Source organism: Balaenoptera musculus, chromosome 2, assembly GCF_009873245.2.
Source record: "Balaenoptera musculus isolate JJ_BM4_2016_0621 chromosome 2, mBalMus1.pri.v3, whole genome shotgun sequence".
Taxonomy (NCBI): domain Eukaryota; kingdom Metazoa; phylum Chordata; class Mammalia; order Artiodactyla; family Balaenopteridae; genus Balaenoptera; species Balaenoptera musculus.
The window spans coordinates 81,046,628-81,060,204 of NC_045786.1; the positions used below are offsets into that span (position 1 = coordinate 81,046,628).

At 39.0% G+C, this 13,577-nt stretch overlaps 1 protein-coding gene across 7 annotated transcripts in view; it reads left to right on the plus strand.

Annotated features, from left to right (window-relative positions):
• The window catches only part of MYO5A (myosin VA), a 200,720-nt gene that overhangs the window by 174,586 nt on the left and 12,557 nt on the right, over positions 1-13,577 (plus strand). For all 7 annotated transcript variants that reach the window (XM_036842522.1, XM_036842523.1, XM_036842527.1 and 4 more), the window contains 6 exons: positions 4,638-4,784; positions 5,345-5,499; positions 7,292-7,381; positions 9,004-9,154; positions 11,094-11,376; positions 13,167-13,341. In XM_036842522.1, coding sequence (XP_036698417.1) covers positions 4,638-4,784; positions 5,345-5,499; positions 7,292-7,381; positions 9,004-9,154; positions 11,094-11,376; positions 13,167-13,341 — 1,001 coding nt within the window. The remainder of the gene's footprint in view (positions 1-4,637; positions 4,785-5,344; positions 5,500-7,291; positions 7,382-9,003; positions 9,155-11,093; positions 11,377-13,166; positions 13,342-13,577) is intronic.

Here is a 13,577-nt window from a genome sequence, read left to right on the forward strand (position 1 = left end):
AAATAAGATTTTAGAAAACATCTCATGATTTATATATGATGATGGGAAAACACCTTGAGAAGTGATCAAATATCGGTTATTATTATATACAAATGATTCTTGTCTTGTGGGTTAGTGTTTGTTCCTTCAGTAAGTAGGTGCCGGGGATATAGCAGTGAACAGGGCTAAAGCCACATTCTCAGCTTATTCCCCAATGATCTCATTGTTCAAGAGATTTTGAGACCCTCTTTGGAATTGCCTTCAGACCTATGCAGGCTATTACCATTTTGACCAAAAATGATACTGTGCAGCCTGCCCATCTATTCTGTCATTGTCACTCTGAATATCTTTTGCTCTGCTCAAAGGGTGAAGATTCCCCATCACTGGGAATGTTCAAAAGAATCTACCATGATTAACTGTGTGGCTCTCATTCCTCCAGTGTGCCAGGCCTGTCGTAACTGTTCCATCTGTTTGATCTTCTTGCTTCTCTTAGTCAAGTCCTGCTTATCCTTTGAGACCAGAGTTATATGTCACATGCTCAAGAGCAGCCTTTCCTGATCACACAGATAGACCCTACGGCTCTACCCTCTGTGTACCGCAATTTGCCTCCCATCTTTTGTGGTTTTCACTGTCATATTTTTAGCAGTTTTTCTGTTTGAATTACTGGCTTCCTCAATGGACTATGAACTTCCTGAGCATGGTGACCACCTCTTATTTCCTCTTGTTTTCACAGCACCTAGTATATTGTCTGACCTGTCATAATCATTCCATTAATGTTTGTTGAATGTGTAGGTAAGTGTAAGAAATATTTAGAACAGCAACATGGATATTTACTTTCAAGGGGATAATATTCCCTGGGATGTACAAATACTGAAATATTTGTTTAGAAATCAGATAGATTACTTTGCAGTCATATTTTATTATATAATCCTTTAGCATTATGTGATTCATATATTATATTAAAATTTTGAACCTCCGAATCACAGACCCAGACTATAATGTCTGTTGGCGGAACTTTAAAAATCTTTATTCAGAGAACTTTTCTGTACTTAACTCTGCATTAATTATATCATGAGATGATAATTAGACAGCAGAGTATCCGCTTGAACAAAACTGATTTTAAGGGTATTAACTTGTAAGATTATTTTTTAAGCTCCTAATTGTTTCTTTACCATATGTTAGTAACTTTTGATAAATAGAAAAGCCATTTATTATTTTACATTTTTACTTAGCTTTCTTTGATATGTATATTTTACTTAAAGAGAAAGCTTAGGGCAATTTTAAGCCATTATCAATCAGAATTCAACCTCATCAGTTAAACTATCCTGCCAGCTATATTCTTAAATCTATAAGTACATTTGAGAAGGTAATTCATAGATTAAACAAAAAAGTCATTATGATATTCTTAAGAAAAGTTGAGTTAAATAATACGTATCTACAGAATAAGATGAAGTAGATTTATGTGACTTGAGCGTTTGCTGAGTGCAGTGTACCTCTCCTCCCCAAGGCAGAGAAGAAAGACAACACGCTTTTCCAACACCTTTCTCTCCTGTCCCCTTATCCCCACAGTGTACAGAAAATACTGATAACCTTGTACAGCAAAGCACCTTCTAATATCTAAAAGTTTTCTTATATTTTTCTAAATATAATATACTTAAATGCTTCTGGTTTAAAATAGCAAGACTCTTACCTCCTCCTATGGGCTACACTTAATTAAGGAGACATTTTTAGAAGACAGTGAGGACTTTTTTAATGCCAACATACATAATTTTTAGCAGAAATTATATGGCTAAATGGAGAGTGTTTCAAAATTTGATATGCTTTGTGCTGTATTTTAATCCAGGAGTGGGTGTTCCATCTCAATTTTCATAGAGTCGGAGAATTTAGACCTAAAAGAATTCTAGAAATCAGTTAATTATTTCAGAGGAGAACAGAGCTGAGGCCCAGAAACCATAAGACACTTCCAAAGTCTCAGCCACTTAGTGGCCAAAATGGGACTAGAACCCAAGCCTTCTGAAGAGCACTGACTTCTTTGTGTCGTATTTTCCAACAGACCCTCTCTACTTATAATAATTCATTTGACTGTCTCAATTAAACCTGAGATCAAGATCTTCCCTGAACCAAAGTGAGGGGGGAAAAAAAAAGTCTTCCAATTTCCTTTCTATTTCTAGGACAAAAAGGTTCAGGAATGTTTTTCTCTCAAGCATAAAGAATCTATTATACTTGAAAATGGAAATAGATGTTGCTTCAGATCTTCCTAGAAGATTGCTGTATTAGATGGAGCATTCAACTAAATGACCCCCAAGGTCCCCTGAGTCTCTTAAAAACTGGGTGGTATTCTGGCTTCTCTCTTTCAGGCTTTATTTTTTCCTGATACTACGTAAGGGTTGACATTTTAATTATATGATTATTTTAATTATATGATTTGTTAAATAAATCAAGGTTATGTTGAGCTGACATCTAAATTTTACCTGTGAGTTTTTGTGAAGACTGTAATCTCTGGGAAGAATTCAAAGACAGAGTAAAATTTTAATGAAAGTGTGGCAAATTTTATCTCTGACATTTTTGTACAGAACCAAAAATATCTTCGTTAGAGATTTTGCAAAAGGAAAGTGAAGCTTTCTTTTAAAACATAATATCTCTTAGTTAAAATATTCACCATATTTCATAAATTCTGTGGTGCACAATTTTTCATATTTTAACATCTCTGAAATTAGGATGTATCTTACAGCAGTTGATGGGTTTTAGTTTAACTGGCAATATTTTTCCTTCTTTAGTGTTATATAAAATAATACTATATGTCATAATCAGTGGCACCTTAGATATGATAAAATCAGTAGGTTTAAAACATTCTTTTTGAGTTATACAGAGTCCAAATATGTGCATTTGTTGATAAACTTAATATGTTGAATCTGTTTTCTCCCAGTTTCCCCTCATTGAATTGTTTCTGTGGCTTAAAGCAAACCAGTAACATAGATGGCAGGGATCTTATTATTTTGTTTTACATGCAGAATATATACATGAGCTGTGAAGGTCACTGTGTACTGATCCTGAGATCCTCATGCTGTTGTGTTTAAAGTGACTCCAGAAATAACTTATGTAAAACTAAATAGTTTGAATCTCCTATCTCTTGTAGAGAGGCATACAAGGCATTAAGTTAGTCCTGCGGTTCCGGACTGCATCATGCATACGAAACGCTAGGTTATGGGAGGTGGCCACAGCCCTGATTTGTCCAATCACAGTATGATCGCTCTTTAGATATCATAATGTTGATGGATGGTGGTGATTTTCAGCGCTGGTAGTCCCGGTGTGCGATGCTGCGGCATGAGGTGGACGAGGTGTCACCAGGCTCTCTGCCACGTGAGCAAGAGCGCTGGCAGGTATTGGTGTTCTCTGTGATAACCTCATGCTGTGGAACTGGCTTCTCAGAACTAACACCGGAAGTTGCCCAGAGTGACAGGAGAAGCATGCCTGATACCTTGTGGAGTCAGCAAGATTAAACTTTCTAATGCATCTGATCTGCATGTTGTTTGTTTGCCAGCAGTCTCTGAACTCAAACTTAAACTACACCTAAATAGATTTCTTTTTTTTTTTTAACATCTTTGTTGGAGTATAATTGCTTTACGATGTTGTGTTGGTTTCTGCTGTATAACACTAAATAGGTTTCTTAGCTGCCCCCCTTCCTGTAGATAAGAGAATTAAAAATCTTACTAGCATAGAGCTCCACAAACACCATCATAACTTATGTTTTCCCTTACCTTCCCGTGCATTTCCCATTCAATTCTCAATTTTGAGATGAGATTGGAGACTTTTTTTTAACCCTCAGTTCTTCTCTCGCAGCTGCCATCAACAGTGGTGATCATTTTTAACATCTGAAAGGGTTGTTAACCAGCGCTTGTACTTTAATGGTTGCAGCTTTGTGGTGGGACTTTTAGCACTTTACTAAAAACAAACAAACAAAAAACTGAATAATATTTAGGAAATCGTATTAAATACAGGTTGTTTTATCTGCTCATGATTTCTTTGGGAGTGAGGGGTGACAGGAGAACATTAAGCCTTTTCCTTATGAAGCCTTTGTGAGAAATAATACATTTCACATCAACTAGTGTGAAGAAACACGGTTCTACCAGCTATCTTGATGTGGTTTGAACTGATTGCAATGATACATTTAAAGTAAATGTTCTTTTTCTTTAATGACCAGATTCATAGAGCTAAAGGTAAAGGGGAATCTTTTATAGTCTGGCTGCCTCTTTGTAGAATATTGTTTTTTCCTTCTGTAAATTAAAGTCGAAATATATTTAGACATTTATGATTGATACTGATTAGTTAACTAAGAAGTTAAACCACTTACTTTGGAGACATTTAATCTTATTAGAAAGTAAACCTTATTACAAAAAAAAATGCTTTTGAATCTAGTAAGATTCTTCGGTGTTGATAGTAGCCAAGCACTAGTGGTTGTTAGTTAGAGTGACATTACCATATAATTTTATCATCTATCCACCCAGTTTTACCAGAAAAAATATTGAAAGAAGGGACAATTAAGTGGTAAATATGGCAAGCTTCTGCTGTTATAGAGTTTACTTAAAATTATAGGAACATGGAAACCTCTCATCTTTTCTACCTGGAAGACATTTTTCTTCTTTTTGTTTCTGATGAAGTGGGCCAAATGGAGAACATATCCCCAGGACAGATCATTGATGAGCCCATCCGTCCAGTCAACATTCCCAGAAAAGAAAAGGATTTCCAAGGAATGCTGGAATACAAGAAGGAGGATGAGCAAAAACTTGTTAAGAACTTGATTCTGGGCAAGTATTTCCTGCGTGAGATAAAAGGTCTTTCTGGTACATGTGTCGGTGGTGGGAAAGGCTAGTCACTCATTTACTAAATGTTCACACTGGTTTCTTTAGTCATCCTTGACTGCTGTGCATATAGTGCTGTAGCAGCATCCTGACCGCATCGTGGATGTCAGTCACACTGCAGGGACACTTGCTAGGACCCACCTAACTCCTGGAAGAGCAGGTTCCATAGGGAATGAAGAGTTTAGTTTGGGAGGGGCTTAGTTTGACACGCCTGAGCAGAGATGTCAAAAGCCACTTGACACATGAGCCTAGAATTCAAAGGAAAAGTCAGGGCAGGAGATAGACATTTGGGAGTTGTTGTATAAGCAGCTAAGATTCACATGTTCCTACCCTCAAGAATTTCTCCACTTAGTGAGCCTTTAAAATATGCTTTTTTAAAAACATGACCTATTTACCCTGAATGATTGAACTCTTACATGAGAACTGTGCTTTTGTTATCTCAAAAAGCATTCCTCGTGAAGACTTTCAAAGTTATATAAGATTATTTTTCCTCTTTTCTTTTTTAGAACTGAAGCCACGTGGTGTAGCAGTCAATTTGATTCCAGGGTTACCAGCATATATCCTGTTTATGTGTGTTCGACACGCTGACTACCTGAATGATGATCAGAAAGTAAGGTCGTTGCTAACATCAACAATAAACAGCATCAAAAAAGTATTAAAGGTTAGTTCATGTTCAACAAAATTCTCATAATGAATATTAATGATGACAGAGTCTGTACAGAGGTATTTTTTCTTCCTTAGACTCGAGCTAAGTTTCCAGTTATGACCACTTGCTAATCTTAATCGATACCTTCCACTGTAGGAAACATTCATTCTGTAAAGTGTCTATGTGCCTTCTTTCAAAACAGGGCTCAGGTTGAACAGTAATCAAAATTAATTCAATATACTTGCATTTGATTGTGAAGCAAATTCAGTTTCGTCATAGAAATTTTCTGCTTTGAGGTCTTAGAACTAAATTAAAAATACCTAGTGAAGTCCATATATACAGGGAATATGATGCTATAGTTAAAATAGGTATTAAGTAAGTTTAGTAATACCTAGCCCATTCATATAAAAATATGTCTGATAAAACATTTAAAATTCTCTTCTGACTTTTCTTCCCATTATTCTCCAGCTCATCCCATAATTTTCCTTGTTACCTGAAATGCCTGGTTCCATGTGAGGAGCAACACACAGATACTAATCAGAGAGGAAAGACTTGGAAAAGGCAGCAAAGTTACATAATAGAACAGAAAGCCCTGCATAACTCAGTAATCACTGAGTCACTTGTGTGATCATCCTCTTGACAATCTAGAAAAACAGCGAACATTATTCTTAGTTTTAACCATTTTTCAGTTCTGTGGCATTAAGTACATTCATACTGTTGTATAACCATCACCACCGTCATCTCCAGAACTTTTTCATCTTCCCCATCTGAAACTCTGGACCCATTAAACACACCCTCCCCCAGCCCCTGATCATAACTTTTAATGCCGGTTCGCAGTCCCTCCTGCCCAGATAGTCTATGTGGTTACTTTCTACAGTGCTTACTAAAGTGTGGAGTTTCTGAACATTTAACATTCAAAAATTGATGAATGTCTTCTGAATGTAACTCATTTAATTTTTGGTGTATTGATGCTCTATTACATCTAGATAGACTACGAGTTTTACTACTTCTTAAGTCAACTCCTACAAAGACAACAAAGCCAAATCGTAAAGTTTTCTCCCTCTCATCTTACTTGCAAGATGAGAAAATTTGGATAAATTCTTCCAAATTTATCTAATTTGACTAATTATTGTACCAAATTGTTTAAAGATTAAAAAGGAGTAGATACTTGAACACAGCACCCTTTTGATACCATTTCAAGTGGATGTGCATTTGTTTCACACCCCTTTTTGAATTGAAGTGTATTTGTCGTGTGTCCCTGGTTTGATTTCGCAGAGGTGCTTTGACATGTGGCCCAGACCTGATGAAGAGCCAAACTCTCCACTGCTCTGCACAGGGCTTCCTCCATTCCATTTCTGATAAGCTCCCCAGAAATTGTATCTTATCATTGACAAGATTTTTAACCTAATCTGGGTTTCAGTGCTTCACAATATTTATAATTCCCTTTTGTGCCTTTAGTCCTTTCTGATTCCCTTCAGTAACCCTCAGGGAAGTGAGTTTGGGTAAGCTGTGGCTTGGTGAATTGTTTTCTGCTTAAAGGGACTGCTAAGAGAATATCAATTGCATGACCAGGCATCATTTTCTAATGGCCAGAAAATGGATGCCAAGCAAAGTAACAAACAACCAGTGAACTCAGTGGTTGAAATTCTCTAGCAACGATATGAGGCTTTACAACTGCAATGTGATTTATTTTTATAACTGTTGTTAATGGTAAGTGAAGGAAATGGGCCTTCTGGTATCTGTTTGGTTTTTTCAGGTTATTATTTCCCTAAGGAAAAAGCTAATTTAGGCTTATTCTCTCTTTCAGAAAAGAGGTGATGATTTTGAAACTGTCTCCTTCTGGCTTTCTAACACATGCCGATTTTTGCACTGTTTGAAGCAGTACAGTGGAGAAGAGGTGAGAAAGCCTTGATCACAAAACCAGCATGCTATACTTTCTCTGACCTTTTTAAGGAAAAAAATTTAAAGCACAAACTATTTAGCCATTTGTTAATTTAGAAACCTGAATTCAGAGGTGGCTTGGAAGTTAATAGCTTTGTTTGATGTTCATTATTTACAAAACTGACTTGGGAAGTGACATAGTTTCTTCCCTCTGAGAGTTTGTATTATGAGAAAGCACAGCAGAAATAAAATGAGCATTGGTCATTGAATGGTTATTGCACTGAAACTTTTTGTTAAGATGTGAAAATAGGCTTTTTAAGGACTGATATAGGAATATTGAGCTATTTAAAGAAATTAATCAATTTTGGCTTGTGTAATACATTAAAGGTGATCAAGGTAAAACATGTCTCTTTAGATTTGTCCACAAATATTTTTGCTTTTGCTTATAGTGATGTGGTCATCAGTTGGTTGATAGACTTCATATTTCAAAACTATGTAATATATTAATAATTATCATTTATTAAGGGCTGCTTAGTATGTATCAGACAGCATTTACTGTACATTATGTTGTTTAATTCTTGTTTAACATCTCAGTGAGGTAGGAATTATAACCCAGTTTTACAGATGAGGAAACTAAAGCTCAAAGAAGTTCGTGACTTTGCCCAAATGCTGTCAGTCATAAGGAGCTGAGCTAGGATTCCAGGTCTGCCCACCTCCAAGAGCCTGTGCCCATAACCACTGCCCTTCGTACCTCCCCATCCTTTGCCGGGAGGGCAGGCAGAGAAGCTGAGCAGTAGTCCTTTCTGAGCACCCACAGGCTAGGGGCAGAGGACTGTCCTGGCAGATGATGGGAAATGCAATATGAGCAAGACATGGTCCTTGAGCAGATGGGACTGGCAGAACAGAATCCCCCAGAGGGCCTATTAACTGTCCTGTCAGTCCCCAGTTCTAGACCATGTTGTTAAGTAGGTTGCAGGTAGGCAGATGCTTGAGTGTGGGCAGAATCCATCAAGTAGACAATTGTCTTTGTCAAGCAGTGCCTGACAGAAGTACCTGCCTGTACAGTTGGCTTCCCATTTTAGCAAATACCACCAAAAGATTCCATTCTAAGCTCAGACTGAGAATCATGTATGGATACAGTAAAATATAGTAAAGAGAAATTTTTTATTTATTCACCAGTCTCTGTAGAAATTGATCAATTTTAAGAAAATTATTTACGTCCTTCCAGTGTAGTATTTATAAATAGGACTATATTTAATGAACTGAAGTTAAGAGATTACTACTTTAGATAATTTAGAGTTTGGCAGTGAACCAGATGTTTCATAAGTGAAAACACTCATTAGTTTTTTTTTTCAAATTAAGTTCCCCCATCTTGTTTCATTGACGTTGCTGGTGGAAAAGCTTAAATGCTAGGTTGCCAAGTTTAGATTATTCAAACGCTAGTAAGAAGTGGAAGGGGAGACGTGATGGAAGCAAACACACAGAATTTGAGAAGGATTATCCTGGCATTTATGTGTGGGTTGGATGGGAACTCTTTGGAGAAAGGAAAAAAGAGCATGAGGCTGCCAATCAAATGAGAGAGTTAAACAGGAGACATTTTACTTCATCTGTATCATTAACTCTCCATTATGGCTCCAGGGCTTTATGAAACACAACACATCTCGCCAGAATGAACACTGCCTCACCAATTTTGACCTGGCTGAGTACCGGCAGGTGCTAAGTGACTTGGCCATTCAGATCTACCAGCAGCTCGTGCGGGTGTTAGAGAACATCCTTCAGCCAATGATCGGTAAGGCCAGGGCATATTGCTGACGTCCAGGTCTGTCTACCTCACGTGCCCGCCAATGGATGACCACCAGTGGCACATGCGTTGGAGCATGTATTCATATGGAGAACATAAAGTAGTAAGACTCAGTCTCAGAATTAGCTGAGGAATCCCAGAACCCCAGCCATGATGAACTGGGGTACCTCAAAATCACTGCTTCCATGTGATGGAAATGGCAGTGTATAGTTTACCTCCCTAATGTGTAATGCCTCTCTCTTATGATTGGGTCATGCTTTATACCCAGCAGTAGACCTCAGACCTCATCCAGTTTTCAAAAACACTTTAAACTTTGGTCTAGCGTACTACTACACAGAGCTTCCTAGGGACCCATCTAAAATGAAGGAGGCTAGGGAGGGTTTGCACTTTGCCTATTAGGCTACAGTAAGAGGGCTGGGAAGGTACCATGGCAACAAGAACAGGTCTCAGACACTCCATGCTGAGTGGAACATCTCATGGCCCCTATGGAATTGTTAAAGGCAATTTGGTTTAAAGTAGCAGTTTCTCATTGGATGAGAAACTGGGGTGTGTGTGTGTGTGTGTGTGTGTGTGTATGTGTTTCTACGTATGTGTGATTTCATGTACCTATCTTTATATGTGTGTACTCACTCTGGTTGTGTATTTATGTATCGTTCTACCTGTATTCCTTTGGAATGTGTAGCAGGTGTGAAATAGGAATTAGAAGGCATGTACAAATTGCAGGCTGCTAATTTTGAATGCACTGAATTTTTTTTTTTAATTTTGTAAGTTACCAAACTGTATTATCATCAAGCAAATTATCAACAGCCTCTTAAGGCTACTACCAGTTACCCTTTCCTTCCCCATCCATGTGTTTTCCACATTTCTACAACTTCATTTCACCTCTGTGGGCTCCTAGTGTCCCATTTTTTTATTGCAGTCCCCCCTTTAACCAACTAGAAACAAAGAAGGCTGAGGAAGCCATGGGGGATGGCGGTGGTTTCTTCAGCTGACGCCTAAAAGGTCATGAATTTAAAGCGACCTAGGTCAGCGAAAATGCATGTGGTAACACAGATGCAGAGAGAAGGTCAGCTTCAGTCCATTCTCTTCTACTTTTGCCTGGTTTTATTGGCTAAATAAGAAATTTTACCTTTAGCTGTGCCACTTTAAACCACTAGCTGCATCTCCCAATGATTTTACAACCACAAATGTTTTGAGTCAGTATGAGGTTCTTTGGAAGCTGCGTTTAGCTCTAGGGCATATAACAATGAAACAGGAATGGCCCCTGCTCTCAAGGGGGCTTCCAGTTCAGGGAGTGGGCATCCCAAAACCATCCTAGAGGAGGCGTGAGCCAAATGCTACAAGAGCATAATAGAGGGAGCAGCAGTGCCCCAGATGAGAAGACTGAGTCCTGGGAGGCTAAGGCCAGCCCGAGGTCTCCCTACTGTTGTGGGAAACTCAGGGCAAGGAAGGGCCCAGCTCTCTAGCCCCACACAACTGCCCCCTCCCAAGTCTTCTCCAAGACCACTGCCTGGTCTCCTGCCTTTCTTGCTACTTGATTTGTTTGCCTCTGGAGCTCAATATTACTGGAGAATTTTTATCTTCTCCCTAACTGCTCCATACATCTCTCTCAAAAACCCTCCCAAGGTACCTCACGCATGTGCTATTACAAGGCTACTGCTTCATATTTCAGAAAATGGGCCATTAAGAGTTCTTAATTTCATGGTAAATTTTTGAACTTAAGAATTATTATTATTTTTTTGAATTTAAGAATTATTCCTTCATTAAAGTTTAAAATCCAGAAACCCTTTTATTGCGTTCTTTTTCCCTCTATGTTGATACTCAAATCATTTTCATAAACTGAATGTGTGTATGTCTGTATCTTTGTGTGTGTGTGCACACGTTTCCTTCCAAATCTTCTTTTCTGACATTTGAACTTCTCTTGCAGTCTCCGGAATGCTGGAGCATGAAACCATTCAGGGTGTGTCTGGGGTGAAGCCCACAGGGCTAAGAAAGCGAACCTCCAGCATTGCTGATGAGGGTACCTACACACTGGACTCCATCCTGCGGCAGCTCAACTCCTTCCACTCAGTCATGTGTCAGCACGGCATGGACCCCGAACTGATCAAGCAGGTGGTCAAGCAGATGTTCTACATCGTGGGGGCCGTCACACTGAACAACCTCCTCCTGCGGAAGGACATGTGCTCCTGGAGTAAAGGCATGCAGATCAGGTGAGCGAACGCCAACAGCTGCCATGGCCTTTTCATGCTGCCCAACCGCTTGGCGGGGCTCGTGTGAGGCTAGTGTACCTGATGTTCCACTGCCCCACCCCCGCTCCCCGCCAGGCGAGCAGCAAGGGCAGACCGGGCACAGAGCTGCTTCCTCTTGTCTGGCTGGACCCTCCCCTCTCATTCGTGATTGCTCCTGGCCGTGCCTTGCAACCCACTGCTTGTTAGGAACCCTGCTCCATGTGAAGATAACTCGTTTTTGTTTTTTGTTTTTTTAAAGGGAACTTTATTTATTTTTATTTATTTATTTTTGGCTGTGTTGGCTCTTCGTTGCTGCGGGGGCTATTCTTCATTGTGGTGCGCGGGCTTCTCATTGTGGCGGATTCTCTTGTGGAGCACGAGCTCTAGGCGCGTGGGCTTCAGTAGTTGTGGCACGTGGGCTCTAGAGCGCAGGCTCAGTAGTTGTGACGCACAGGCTTAGTTGCCCTGCAGCATGTGGGATCTTCCCGGACCAGGGTTCGAACTCGTGTCCCCTGCATTGGCAGGCGGATTCTTAACCACTGCACCACCAGGAAAGCCCTGATAACTCGTCTGAGGGAGTGGGGAGATGATGAAAACTACATAAAGATGAGATAGCTGCTTCCTCTCCTTTTGTGTGTGTTTTAATTGTACAGTAACAAAATATCAAACTATAATGAAGATTGCTAATGTTTGATTGCTCTTATAAATTTATTTTGATAAAATACCTTTTTGTACCTATGGCAACAAGAACATGTCTAATAGCTCTTTTACTGATGTTTGAAATACGCCCCTCTCTATTTTAAGAAAAGCTGTGCTCAATTTTGTCCAGCTGCTCCTCAGCATAACCTTATTAGCATAATGGAATTTTTTTTTCAAATAATTTATTTTAAAACAGCTAGAAAATTCACCAAGAGGGGGAAAAAGGATTTCTCCTACGAAAGCCTGTAGTTAATCTTAGGAAGCATTGGCTTTCTTTTCAAATTTTCCATTACTCAAATCCACTGTAGGTAGTGGTAAGAAGATAATGATTTCCACTCAGGTCGTAGAATTTATTTTTCTACAAGTTCTGTTTATACCTATGAAGCCTCTCTTTGCCTGATTACTAAGTCCTGACTGTGGGTCCATTTATCTCACTCTCATTTGCGAACCACTATCACTTGGTTGGCCACCTCTTAAAACCTCGCATTTGTGTAGTTTCTATGTCTCTCTTCATATTTTGGGTCTTTGTCTCTTCCCATGGGCCCAACTTGCCCTTCTCGCCTTCATCCCTGAGGTTCCTCAGGCCACTACCTCCATCACCCAGACTCTTCCCTAAAGAGGGCCGGAGCACAGGGCCTATGTGGGGATCTTGTTATTATGTCTACTAGCTTGGAGTCTGACTTAAGGAAGAGAGAGTACTTAAAGGATTATCAATTCTCACCTCTCAAGTTGTAAGAAGCTATAAAGTGTTTTCTGCTTGGCTCTTTAATAAGGACACAGCCGTATTATGTGTTCTATTTTGGTTTTTAGCACATCTTATTTCATAACTTGCTGTAATGGCTACATTTCTATCTCCCTTTAAAGAGAATTATAGTCTCTAGAATTATACCTACTCTTATATAATTATGATTATAAGCCTCTTGATTATTTATAGTGATAAATTTTTAAGCACAGCTAATGATTTTAAAAAAACAGAATTTAACTGAAATTCCTGACAAAGCCATGCACAGAAAAATTAAGACATTTATGATAACATTCAGTAAATTTCCATCACCCCCCTTTTTCTGGCATAGGTACAATGTCAGTCAACTAGAAGAATGGCTGCGTGACAAGAATCTGATGAACAGTGGGGCTAAGGAAACCCTGGAACCTCTCATTCAGGCTGCTCAGCTTTTGCAAGTGAAAAAGAAAACAGATGATGATGCAGAAGCCATTTGTTCCATGTGCAATGCTTTAACTACTGCCCAGGTAAGGCGACTTTCCCTATTATAAAACAGCTTAACATTCATCAACGGTGACATTTAGGGAAGTAAAGAAGGCTTCTAGCTATTGCTTTTGTCTCTGAGCTGACTTCATCTGTATCAGAGATGATATATATCAATATTGTAGATCTTGAAGAAGGGAGATTTTACCACAAAGTGTATTTCAGTACTAGTCACGGTCCTGCACATTCAACATTCAGTACTTATTTATCCACTCTACAC